This window comes from Miscanthus floridulus, chromosome 8 (assembly GCF_019320115.1).
Source record: "Miscanthus floridulus cultivar M001 chromosome 8, ASM1932011v1, whole genome shotgun sequence".
NCBI lineage: Eukaryota > Viridiplantae > Streptophyta > Magnoliopsida > Poales > Poaceae > Miscanthus > Miscanthus floridulus.
The window spans coordinates 191,624,874-191,637,263 of record NC_089587.1 but is presented as its reverse complement, the minus strand read 5'-3'; the positions used below and the strand labels follow the sequence as shown (position 1 = coordinate 191,637,263).

Here is a 12,390-nt window from a genome sequence, read left to right as displayed (position 1 = left end):
AATGCATTTTCAAAGTTCAGGGGCCTATGTATACCACTTAACAAGTTTATGGGTCAAAAAAATGCATTTTTAAAGTTCAGGGGCCTATATGATACACGCTTACAAGTTCGAGAGCCCCTGGTGCATTGAACTCTTTCTAATATATATCTTAACTAGCAAATATGCCCGTGCATTGTAACAGGATAAAAAGCTACTGAATACTGCGGTATTGTAGCGGGCGTCCGCGGTACTGTAGCAACAGTCCGCGATCTCCAGGCTGTGCTGTTTTCTTCTGTTCTTGCGTTTGTGCTCCGATTCGAATTCCGTCTTTTGGGTTGGCTTTTCACTGATCTAAGGAACGTATCTAGGTACTCTTGTCACAAGTTGGTTTGGGTATTTCAGATTCTTCTTGCGTCTTGTGTTTTGGCGGTGATTTTGGGACAACGGCCGAATATTTCGAAAGAAATTTGATACTCCCATTCACCCCCTCTATGGCCGCCGTTTTTGGTCCTAGGTATATATTAATGGGCATGGGTAAATACGAATTGTTATTGTTCTATTCTGCCTATTTGTCGTTTGACGGGTGATCACATTTTCATAAGAAACATATGTTTCTCACTTGTGTGCAGATAGAAGCAAGCCGAAATGTACAATTGGGAATGTTATAAGCTTATAGCTGCCTGTCTGCTCCAGCTTCCAGGTGTATGTATAATCTGGACCCTATGCTGCGCACCAATCGCATGACCTTCGGTGTGGGTAACATATTGTCTTTAGTGGCTCAAGTCTTCGTGATGTATAGTATAGTAGATTCATGGCCAACGGTTGTACCTTCCAGTTCCCAAAAAAAAACGGTTGTAGCTTCCAGCGCAACGTGGAAGTGGAAGGCCAATAGGACTGAAAAGCAAGTTCTGGTCCTAGCTTTTTAAAAGTAATTATCTGAAGTGTTTCTGATGACGAAAAGACAATGTAACGCGTGTACTCATTGACATGTTATGATACGAAATATTTTCTTTTCTAAAGTCAGGTGTCAGAAAATGTATTAAAAACCTGTAGTTGGTGTGAGACACTCATCCTTTCGCAGACCGTGCTAGTTATACCAAAAGCACATGTACGAATAACATCTAGTTCAATCTGTGTTTTCGTAGTTGAATATCTCATTATGAAGATACAAATCTTTGTCATTTCTTATCCAAGAATGCATTTCTGCAGAAAAACACTCGGACAAATGAAACACCAACATAACATACCAGTACTGACACTACAAATCGTTACATGATTATTATTAGGAAGACACATTACATAACTAAAATAATCATTGACCACCTAATGCCTTTACTAGGACATGGTCACAAATACTGAATTCAGCACAACCAACGCGGCAGCTATAGGTCGGGCATGCCGATTCCAGATTTATCATCGTAGGTTTTCTCCAGTACAAGCTCAATCGGTGTATCCTTTGGGCCAGCTGCATGATTGGAAGTAGACAGTTAGATCAAGAACAGAACACATCCTGTAACAAAATGAACATGTAAGGCAATGCTCAAATAGAAACAGAATGCATTTTATTGCATGCAACAAGAAAACAGACTATTAGTGCTTTTTTTATTCCATACAAACCCACATTACATACCATCTCACAAACATAACTCACGCATTCAAACATGAATCTGCAGTAGGGTGATTATGGGGGAATCAGTTGTCTAACATACACAATATGTATAGCATTCCAATGCTTAAAAAAACTCGTCAGGATGGGAAAATAAAGGAAACATCAAATATAGCTACTAGTCTACCACATGCTTGTTTTAATTTGTGGCACAAGAAGTTCCACTTAGTTTAGTTACACCCTTTTTTAGTGAACTAATGCAACTTGAAAAACACTGTATAATGAGCATGTAAAATGTGTTTACAAGACATGCATGATGTGGATCACCATTAGTGAGCTTAAAGAAGTTTTTATGAGACATACGTGATGTGGGTCTCGGTTTTCTTCTCTCCTTCAGAATTTCTGGCCGGGGTATCACAGCACCACATGCATTCATCCCCCTAGCGAACCTGACTTTGGTCCCATCTTCCAAATACTTATATCCAACCTTACATGGTTTCCTGTGGTAAACATTGTGTTGACAAATGATTTTACAAACTTAGAGGTCAATAAAAGAAATATCTCTATAGGTAGTAAAACATGGTCAAGTATCATATGCATACCCAGTGACAGGATCAACTACTTGGACATTTGACACATGAAGTGGAGCTTCAATCGAGAAAATACCACCTGTGTGCCCTTCCCCTTGCTTAATGTGTTTCTTTACCTAACATGATGATAGCTCAGATATTTATGGAGTTCCCGACATGCAAGAGATAACTCCGCCTATGGTGGGGCGCCTTTGGTGTCCCAGCATAGCAGGTCCCAAGCCCTGGTAAAGGAGGAGGGTTGTGTTAGGCGTGGCGAGCCAATGTAAAAACTTAGCCACTTAAATGGAGATGAAACCCGAAAGAAAATCGTTGGGGCGTAACCCTCTTAGCGACGCGCCATATCGGAACCCGGGTATGGTGTTAAATGGGCAAGGGCCGGGTCGTCACCCTCGTGACGCGCCGTGTCGTGATCTGGGCATGGTGTCAAGTAACCAAGGATCGGGTCGTCGCTTCCTTAGTGGCGCGCTACATCGGCGCCCGGGTGTAGTGAAAAATGAGCAAGGGTCTTCGCATCAGAGTCGACGGGTGCGAAGGGTAAGGAAGCTAGTCGAACCAACTAGGATCCGTTTAGGTAGTTGGAATGTAGGGTCACTTACAGGTAAGTTAAGAGAATTAGTTGATACCGCGACTAGGAGGCGTGTAAATATATTATGCGTTCAAGAGACTAAATGGAAAGGTCAGAAGGCAAAGGAGGTGGACAATACAGGTTTCAAGCTTTGGTACACAGGGACAGTCGCGAATAGAAATGGAGTAGGAGTTTTGATTGATAAGAGCCTCAAGAATGGTGTGGTGGGAGTGAGAAGGCAAGGAGATAGGATTATCTTAGTCAAGCTTGTCGTTGGTGATATGGTATTGAACGTAATTAGTGCGTATGCCCCCCAAGTAGGCCTCGACGAGAGTGTTAAGAGACAGTTCTGGGAAGACTTAGATGACATGGTTAGAGCTATACCTAGTAGTGAGAAGCTTTTCATAGGAGGAGATCTTAATGGACATGTAGGTACTACAAGCGCAGGTTTCGAGGCAGTTCATGGAGGTTTTGGGTATGGTAGTAGGAATCAGGAGGGGGAGGAAGTTCTGGACTTCGCGGTAGCTTTTGACCTGATGATAGCCAACACTTTCTTTAGAAAGAGAGAATCTCATCTAGTGACCTTCAGTAGCGGACAACACTGTAGCCAGATTGATTTTGTCCTCGCAAGAAGAAAGGACAAACGAGCATGCTTGGATTGCAAGGTGATACCAGGGGAGTGTGTTGTTTCTCAACATAAGCTTTTGGTGGCAGATTTTCGTTTTCAGGTGCGTGCCCATAGGGATAAACAAGCTAAGATTGAAAGAATAAAGTGGTGGAAACTGAAAGGGGAGACGTCAGAGGTATTTAGGGAAAGGGTTATCAAAGAGGGCTCTTGGAAGGAAGAAGACGACATAAACAATATGTGGGACAAGATGGCAACCAACATTCGGAAGGTAGCCTCAGAGGTGTGTGGAGTAACCAAAGGAAGGGGACGCGAGGCTAAAGATACTTGGTGGTGGAACGAGGAAGTCCAAAGGGCTATTAAGGAGAAGAAAGAATGCTATAGACTCTTGTACCATGACAGGAGTGCGGACAACATAGAGAAGTACAAGGTGGCAAAGAAGACTGCAAAGCGAGCTGTAAGTGTGGCAAAGGGTAGAGCGTACGAGGATCTTTACCAACATTTGAGTACGAAGGAAGGAGAGAAGGACATTTATAGGATGGCTAGGGTTCGTGAGAGAAAGACACGGGACTTCAACCAAGTTAAGTGCATTAAGGATGAAAGGGAGCATCTCTTGGTAAAGGAGGATGAGATCCGACATCGATGGCAAGAGTATTTTGACAAATTGTTCAATGGTGAGAATATGGACACAACCTTTCAGTTGGATGACTCTTTTGATGACACCAATAGGTGCTTTGTGCGGAGAATCCAAGAATCTGAGGTCAGAGAGACGTTGAAAAGGATGAAAGGAGGTAAGGCGATGGGACCGGATGGTATCCCAATCGAGGTGTGGAGATGCCTCGGGGACATAGCTGTAGTATGGTTAACCAAGCTGTTCAACCATATTTTTCGATCGAACAAGATGCCTGATGAGTGGAGGAGAAGTATATTGGTACCGATCTACAAGAATAAAGGGGATATTCAAAGTTGTACAAATTACCGGGGAATTAAGTTGATGAGCCATACTATGAAGCTATGGGAGAGAGTTATCGAGCATCGCTTGAGAGCAATAACGCGGGTCTCTATGAACCAATTTGGTTTCATGCCCGGAAGGTCAACCATGGAAGCCATTTTCTTAATAAGACAAGTTATGGAGCGGTATAGGGAGAAGAAGAAGGACCTACACATGGTTTTTATTGACTTGGAGAAGGCTTATGATAAAATACCAAGGAATGTTATGTGGTGGGCTTTGGACAAACATAAAGTCCCAACGAAGTATGTCGGGCTCATTAAGGACATGTACAACAATGTTGTGACTAGAGTTCGAACAAGTGATGGAGACACGGATGACTTCCCGATTAGGATAGGACTACATCAAGGGTCAGCTTTGAGCCCTTATTTGTTTGCTTTAGTGATGGATGAGGTCACAAGGGACATACAAGGGGACATCCCTTGGTGTATGCTTTTCGCGGACGATGTAGTGCTAGTTGATGAAAGCCGGACAGGAGTGAATCAGAAACTGGAGTTATGGCGGGAGACTTTGGAGTCCAAAGGTTTTAGACTTAGTAGAACTAAAACTGAGTATATGAGATGTGACTTCGGCACTACTACTCGGGAGGAGGAAGATGTTAGTTTGGAAGGTCAAGTAGTGCCTATGAAGGATACTTTTCGATATTTAGGATCAATGCTACAGAGGGACGGGGATATTGATGAAGATGTTAGCCATAGAATCAAAGCAGGGTGGATGAAGTGGCGGCAAGCGTCTGGTGTCCTATGTGACAAAAGGGTACCACTGAAGCTAAAAGGCAAGTTTTATAGGACGGCGATTAGACCTGCTATGTTGTATGGTGCAGAATGTTGGCCTACGAAAAGACGACATATTCAACAGCTAAGTGTCGCGGAAATACGTATGTTGCGTTGGATTTGCGGTCATACAAGAAGGGATCGAGTTCGGAACGATGATATACGTGAGAGATTAGGGGTAGCGCCAATTGAAGAAAAGCTTGTCCAACACCGATTGAGATGGTTTGGACATGTGCAACGGAGACCCCCAGATGCACCAGTGCGTAGTGGAATCCTAAGTCAGGATAGTAACGTGAAGAGAGGCAGAGGAAGACCGAAGTTGACTTGGGTAGAGGCAATAAAAGGAGACTTGAAAGGATGGAATATACCTAAAGACTTAGCCTTAGATAGGAGTGCTTGGAAGACAGCTATTCACGTGCCTGAACCTTGATTGTTTCTGTTGGGTTTCAACTCTAGCCTACCCCAACTTGTTTGGGACTTAAAGGCTTTGTTGTTGTTGTTGTTGTTGCCCGACATGCAAGAGATGACAAGGCACATGATAAATGAAAATGACATTTTCCCCTTTGCTGGTTGCAGTTAAAAGTACCCAGAATAGACAAGCAAATATGCAATGCAATTTTAGTAAAGATACAATGGTTTTAGAAAGATGAGAAAACTATAGTTTTGTTGTTCTTGTTTGGTATTCACCACAGCTGTTCCACAAGACAAATCAATTGGCTATGATGTTATCAAGTTTATTAAGTTATTGAGCATCAATTGATTATGGGCTTATGCTTATGTGATTATGTCAATATGCAACAGTTGATACAGTACACAGGCGTTCCCCGAAGAGAATCAGTAAAGCATGTAAAAGGACACTGCAATATGAACAACAGAATACTGGTTTGTTACACAGCAAGAAATTATACTTTTCCTATGCTACACAATCAAACAAACTATACAAAAAAATGGATATTGACGGGTCTGTTCCCTCAAGTGCCAGTGCTATTCTTTGATCTCTAACCAATTCATAAAGCTGAAGGCCTACATCCACCTATAGATACAGAATGTGCACAACTATTCAGTTCTCACTCACTATTAATATGTGCTCTGTTCCTCTTTGCTATCTTTGTGCCAAGATGGACATGTATTACTTTTAGGGAAAAGGCTATATCTATCATTTGGTATTCACAAGTCAAACTCATACTCAACCTCAAAGCTAGTCTGGTCTGGTAATTTCGACGAGCACCTGGAGCACGATGTCAAAATGAGGGGTAGGTTTGCTTAAATCTGATACAGCTAGCCACAACGAACCAAACTGCCGATTATGCAATTGGTATCAGTCCTACGTAGACACAAACTGTTATCTGGTACACTGATTCCACACTCAAGCTAAGTAACTGGGGAAGAACATATAAGGCCAGCAAAATACCAAGTTCTTGCCCTCGACGATGACGCGATTCTGCGAGCGAATGACACGCTTCATGAGACCGGTCTCCCCTTTGTCCTTGCCTTTGATGATCATCACCTGGCAGTAATACGAAAAAAGGAAAATGGGAGATCAGGCGACGAGAAGAGAGTAGGACTAACACTACTAACACGAGTAACTGAAGTGGGGGATGGAGTGGAGCACGAGAGAGGTTACGTTGTCTCCGCGGAGGATCTTCCAGTGTCTGATGAGCTTCTCCGCCGCCTTCCATCCCATCTTCCTCTGAGTGCTGCGGTGGCCGGCGCGGCGAGGGGGGCGGCGGCCGGCGAGGGATGGTTGGCCTGGAGGGAGGAGCGAGTGGTGGTACTGGGGCTGATTGCTCAGAGCGTAAGTGGGCCCGAGTAGTGAAGGAGGTGGAGCGCATGGGCTGATGGGGAAGGCCTGGCCTGGTAGCTATGGGCTGAGCCCAAATTGATCTCATGCACACATTTAACATTTTTTTAAATGTTTCTCAAAAAATATTAACATTTTTTAATTAAAAATATAATTGTGTTTCAAGAACTCAAAACATGGGCTCCACGATTTCTCAAATTTGACCTGCAAACTAGTCATAGCAAAACCTGTAGCTGTAGGTACACAAAGATGCTAGACTAGAGTAACACAAGAGAAATCCCTGTCTAGGAATCTGGATGTAAGAGACCTTTTTTCAAATTATTAGAATCATTTTATAACAGACCCTGGCCAAGCCGTCCCATTGGCAAACCGTTGCTGTTTTAAAACAAAAAATAAGTAAAATAACACAAACAATGTAAGTAAAAAAAATAAGTAGAGTACTCCCTCCATTCTAAATTATAAGTCATTCCAAAAATCTTCGAGAGTCAAAGTATCCCAAGTTTAACCAAATTTATATGATAAGATAATAATATTTATGATACTAACTAAGTATTATTACATTCTTTATTATTTATATTTTCATAGTATATCTATTTTATGTCATAAACTTTGTAATTCTCTCTATAATTTTGGTCAAACTTGAGATGCTTTAACTCTCCAAGATTCTTGGAATGACTTATAATTTGGAATGGAGGGAGTACCTTTCAAATAAAAAAGTACCCCAAACAACTGAACAAGGTCTGAGTACCTGGCATGCACAGCAAACACGTACGGAGAAAGCAAATCACTCAACACCAACCAAACCTGATGTGATTTTTATTCATGAAGTACAGTACGTATATATCTGTATCGTGGTACACTAGTACAGAGCTTTTATCAAGATGCTAACACATCACATCTCCGCCACAAGCTTGGACTGAGCCAGCGCCAGATCGAACGTGGTGAAGGAGTGAGGAGCCAGCGTCACCTGCATCTGCTCCGCAGCGTTGCTCAGCTGGCTTTTCACCGGCGCAACCTGCAAGATCGTTCCACAAGCAATTAAGCTTTGTGTTCAGAACAAGCTCTACACATCGTGACACTTTTTTCATTCAGAAATAAACCAGCCAGTTTGATATATGATCATCGGTACAAAGACCTTGTTTGGGTTACTGAAAGAGTTCTCATCCATAACGTTGCCAGATGTGAGAACAGTGGCGGTTGATCCCAGCGAGTTGACACTGGCCTCAAGTCCACTTGTGGAGATCGTGAGGCTAACAGTGTTCGACCCAAAGTTTACAACCTGCATAGAAGCTTCTTGAGATCACTACAGGTTTGTAATCCTTTAGGCACAGGCTAGGATGGATGCGACAGATTTTACTTGCCTTTACTCTTAGGAAGCTATTCTCTGAATCCTGCCACGTAATTGCAGATGCAGCTAGCGAGCTTGAGTACCGGGAACTGATATTAATTGGATGGATCATGGCACCACTGGACTCACGGAAAATTGTCTGCATCCAGTAACTAGGAGTTCCATAATATTGCCAGGAGTTGAAGACAATAGCGTCCGGGTTCCACCTGATTGTTATGTTCAAACACAATTATCGCAGCGTTAGATCAGCAAGAACACAAGAAACAGGATAAAACCACGGATACCAACGTTTGATCATTGTCGTTCACGAAGAGTGGAGCGTAACTTGCCATCTGAACAATATCACTGCAAAGAACCAACAAAAGGTCATCTAACTCACAGTAATGATTATCTTGGTAGTAGAACTGGAGCAGACCGAAATCCGCCATGGTGCCTCAATGAGCAAAGACAATATACAAAATATACCAACAAAAATAAGGATTGATCATCAACCAACTTGCATTCAAAAGGAGATATCACCTGTTTTTCTCCAGACCTGTAAGGAAAGCAGCTTCAGCCAATGAAGCGAGAAGACTTCCTCTACCCGCATCACTTCTCCAGACAGCGTACTCACTCACAAAAGCCTGTGTTCGAATCATTTCATTAACATTTTTACTGTATAGACAGGGTATGGTGATGTTGTAAATAAGCAAGAAAATCATTGGAGTTTCAGAGAGTCTTCAGAACATGCAAATAAAATCACACATCACATAAGCTCCATATAAATATTGCTCATTGTTCTTCAGAATCGCAACACCTCAAAGAATTGTACCCTCCGTCTCTTAAGGATTTTGCATAGCATCAAAGGACCCATATTATATACTATCCAAAGAACATCCCAAGTGAATGCGAGGAATCCCGAATCAAATATAAATGATTGGTCATGAAAGAGGGCTGTCTCATAAGGATCCTGTGAAGATGAGACTTACCTTGGGTCCACTACGGGACGTTCTGTCAAATTGGCTCCTCATGTTAAACAAAGTCTTAGAATCAGTATAGACCTAGAAGAAAAAAACACTGTTTAAATTTAAGAGAAGGCAAGTTGACCTTGACAATGAATAGTTAGAACCACAGAATCATCATCAACAACAACAACAACAAAGCCTTTAAGTCCCAAACAAGTTGGGGTAGGCTAGAGTTGAAACCCAGCAGAAGCAATCAAGGTTCAGGCACGTGAATAGCTGTCTTCCAAGCACTCCTATCTAAGGCTAAGTCTTTGGGTATATTCCATCCTTTTAAGTCTCCTTTTATTGCCTCTACCCAAGTCAACTTCGGTCTTCCTCTGCCTATCTTCACGTTACTATCCTGGCTTAGGATTCCACTACGCACCGGTGCCTCTAGAGGTCTCCGTTGGACATGTCCAAACCATCTCAACCGGTGTTGGACAAGCTTTTCTTCAATTGGTGCTACCCCTAATCTATCACGTATATCATCGTTCCGAACTCGATACCTTCTTGTATGACCGCAAATCCAACGCAACATACGCACTTCCGCGACACTTATCTGTTGAACATGTCGTCTTTTCGTAGGCCAACATTCTGCACCATACAACATAGCAGGTCTAATCGCCGTCCTATAAAACTTGCCTTTTAGCTTCTGTGGTACCCTTTTGTCACATAAGACACCAGATGCTTGCCGCCACTTCATCCACCCTGCTTTGATTCTAAATGAAACAAACAGACTTGGCAGTAAGAACTTTACATGGAAGTCATACAAATCCGCAGGATGGTCAAGTGGTCTAGATGAACCATCACAGTTTGAAATCATTTGAATGTCTGGATAGGCCTCTCTTATAGCATTGTAGAATTTGAGGTAATTACCTGTTTAACAGACATAAAGACCATCATTCCATGCAAATAAAAGCAGGCTTCATATGTAAAAAACTATAGGTGAAGTATATCCTTTGCCGACTACCACTGGGAGTTAAGTTCAGTTTAAGTAAGTCTCTTTGCTAGTACAGGGGCATCGAGTGCATAATTGCCCTTGTGCAGAAGACCATTTTTTTGTACGAAACTTGTGCGGAAGACCTTTTCAACTTATTTAAAGGATGCAAATAAAAATGTAGTTGATAAGTTTACCACGGTAAAACTTTTTCCCGCAATCTTCATTTCCAATCGCGACATGTTTCACCGGGAAAGGTTCAGGGTGCCCCATTGCAGCCCTAACAGAGCCCCATGTTGAATCTGCACTCCCCCTTGCAAATTCTAGACTGTCCAATACATCCTGTAGAAAAACAAACACTTCAATAACAATGAAGCTAGAAGAATTATAAGTATAAGAACTACCTAAATCCACAGGAGATATATGGTATCTTATTGAGTTTGTTACTATTCATATAAACAGAATTAATTAGTTCACGGACAATCTTGGTAAATGTGAGTGTACAACTCAAGCTAAGCGTCATCTCTGCATGTAAACTACCTGAATAAAAAGTAAAGGGTCATCCACTGCTGTTATATCCTTTTCAGTATTCATGAAGACAGCTAGAAGATAATAAAACTTCAGCATTATTCAAAACTGATAATATGTGATGGTTCTCACTGTGATCTGAGCAATAAAGTTTTAATCTTTTTTTTTCTCAGATATGCAGGATTTGTATTAAGAAATAAAGTTTTAATCTTGGATATGCTTTCTAGCTCACAAAAAATGAAATTCTATTATAAAATCTACAGTGTTGATATCCAATGGTAATTTGCACCCATGGCTGAGAAAGTACATTGCATTAAAAAATTGAAGGCTCTTATATCATTATATCAACAAATTTTGAAGGCTTTATATCAACAAATGCTTAGTCTACTCGAGGTATAACCAGGGAGCTCAAAAGATACCTTTACAAAAGGAGCAATAGCTACAGTATCAACTTCGTCATTGTGGCTGATTCCTGAGTTATAAGAGAGAAATTCCATAAGTTAAGAAGCCCCACAGTGAGAAAAGATTTAACAAATCTGAAAACAATTACCATTGTTGAATACCCAGATTGGGGCAGCACCCAGGTCCTCCGCAAGCTTTGATGTAGATTCAAAGTAATAGGTAGGGGGTGATGATAGGAAAGAAAAAAAATTAAATTGAAGCAGTGTAAACTGGTACCTGAAGAAACTCATAATATCCAAGCCCATCATCAGTCCAGTAATGCCAAACATCCCCAAAGTGTCCAGGCCTCTCTTCCCATGGACCAATAGATTCTCTCCATCTGAATGCATTTCTTAGCCACTCACCTTCTACAAAACAACCTCCTACAATAGTCGCATGCAATCTATCAAATATCTGAAACATCTATGAACATATATAATGTATGTCCAAACGAAGAACCTGATTTTAAATGTGAAAACACAGTGCATACCAGGAAATCTCAAGAACCGTGGTTTTAAATCCAAAAGCATGGATATAAGTTCTGTGCGGAAACCATGCCCCTGTGTGAACAGAGAGAACCGGCTGTAAATACTCAGATAAACTTTTGCACAACGAGAATTACCATACACTAGAAAGAGATCATTTATAGGTTTCTAGCAAGATGAATGAATCTAATACATTCGGTACACTAAATAGATGACTAACATATAAATCCAGCCACACAGGGTATCCATCAGAAACATTCAATTGGTGGTTACATTCATCAAACAAACCGAAGTAGTGAACTGGGTGTCATACTATTCCTGTTACGGATTATAAGTGGCCAGTAGTTCATTGGTTTGCAGCATGGTAGAGTGCACTTGTCATGTGGGGCAAGCAGTAGTAGAGGCGTGATCACCGCGGCCAGATCAAGACTGCAGGCTTTAGTGGAGAGGCTTCAGTGCAGACCATAATAGCAATTTTGCAGTCAAGTGGGTACCATGAAGTACACTTGCACTGTTGCACATGATCTTAGCCATCCAATATTCCATTATTAATTGGAAGTGGAATGTAGTCATTAAGGATTGCTGAAAAGTAGATCCTCCACCTACTGACCTAGTTTGATTTGTCACCATGCAGAATTAATTAACCAGTGCTTTATACTCAGAGGTTCAGTACTAATCTTTATTTATTATTCATATTTTATACATGTTTTTTCTAGGCCT

General features: G+C 41.6%; 2 protein-coding genes across 2 annotated transcripts; both read right to left on the bottom strand.

Moving 5' to 3' along the window:
- Positions 1 to 1,136: 1,136 nt before the first annotated feature.
- On the bottom strand, positions 1,137 to 7,829 carry LOC136477811 (uncharacterized). Its single transcript, XM_066476068.1, has 6 exons — positions 7,697 to 7,829; positions 6,772 to 7,323; positions 6,559 to 6,654; positions 2,188 to 2,291; positions 1,949 to 2,085; positions 1,137 to 1,444 (listed from the first exon to the last, which is right to left on the bottom strand). The coding sequence occupies exons 2-6, from the start codon at positions 6,829 to 6,831 to the stop codon at positions 1,362 to 1,364; spliced, it is 480 nt and encodes a 159-aa protein (XP_066332165.1). The 5' UTR covers positions 6,832 to 7,323; positions 7,697 to 7,829; the 3' UTR covers positions 1,137 to 1,361.
- On the bottom strand, positions 7,737 to 11,974 carry LOC136477810 (alpha-L-arabinofuranosidase 1-like). The gene is made up of 13 exons (XM_066476067.1): positions 11,891 to 11,974; positions 11,676 to 11,745; positions 11,423 to 11,568; positions 11,295 to 11,340; positions 11,164 to 11,216; positions 10,414 to 10,558; positions 10,037 to 10,155; positions 9,265 to 9,336; positions 8,816 to 8,919; positions 8,585 to 8,641; positions 8,310 to 8,502; positions 8,084 to 8,227; positions 7,737 to 7,963 (listed from the first exon to the last, which is right to left on the bottom strand). Exons 2-13 carry the CDS (start codon positions 11,713 to 11,715, stop codon positions 7,841 to 7,843), a joined length of 1,242 nt encoding a protein of 413 aa, XP_066332164.1. The 5' UTR covers positions 11,716 to 11,745; positions 11,891 to 11,974; the 3' UTR covers positions 7,737 to 7,840.
- Between the last annotated feature and the right edge of the window lie 416 nt (positions 11,975 to 12,390).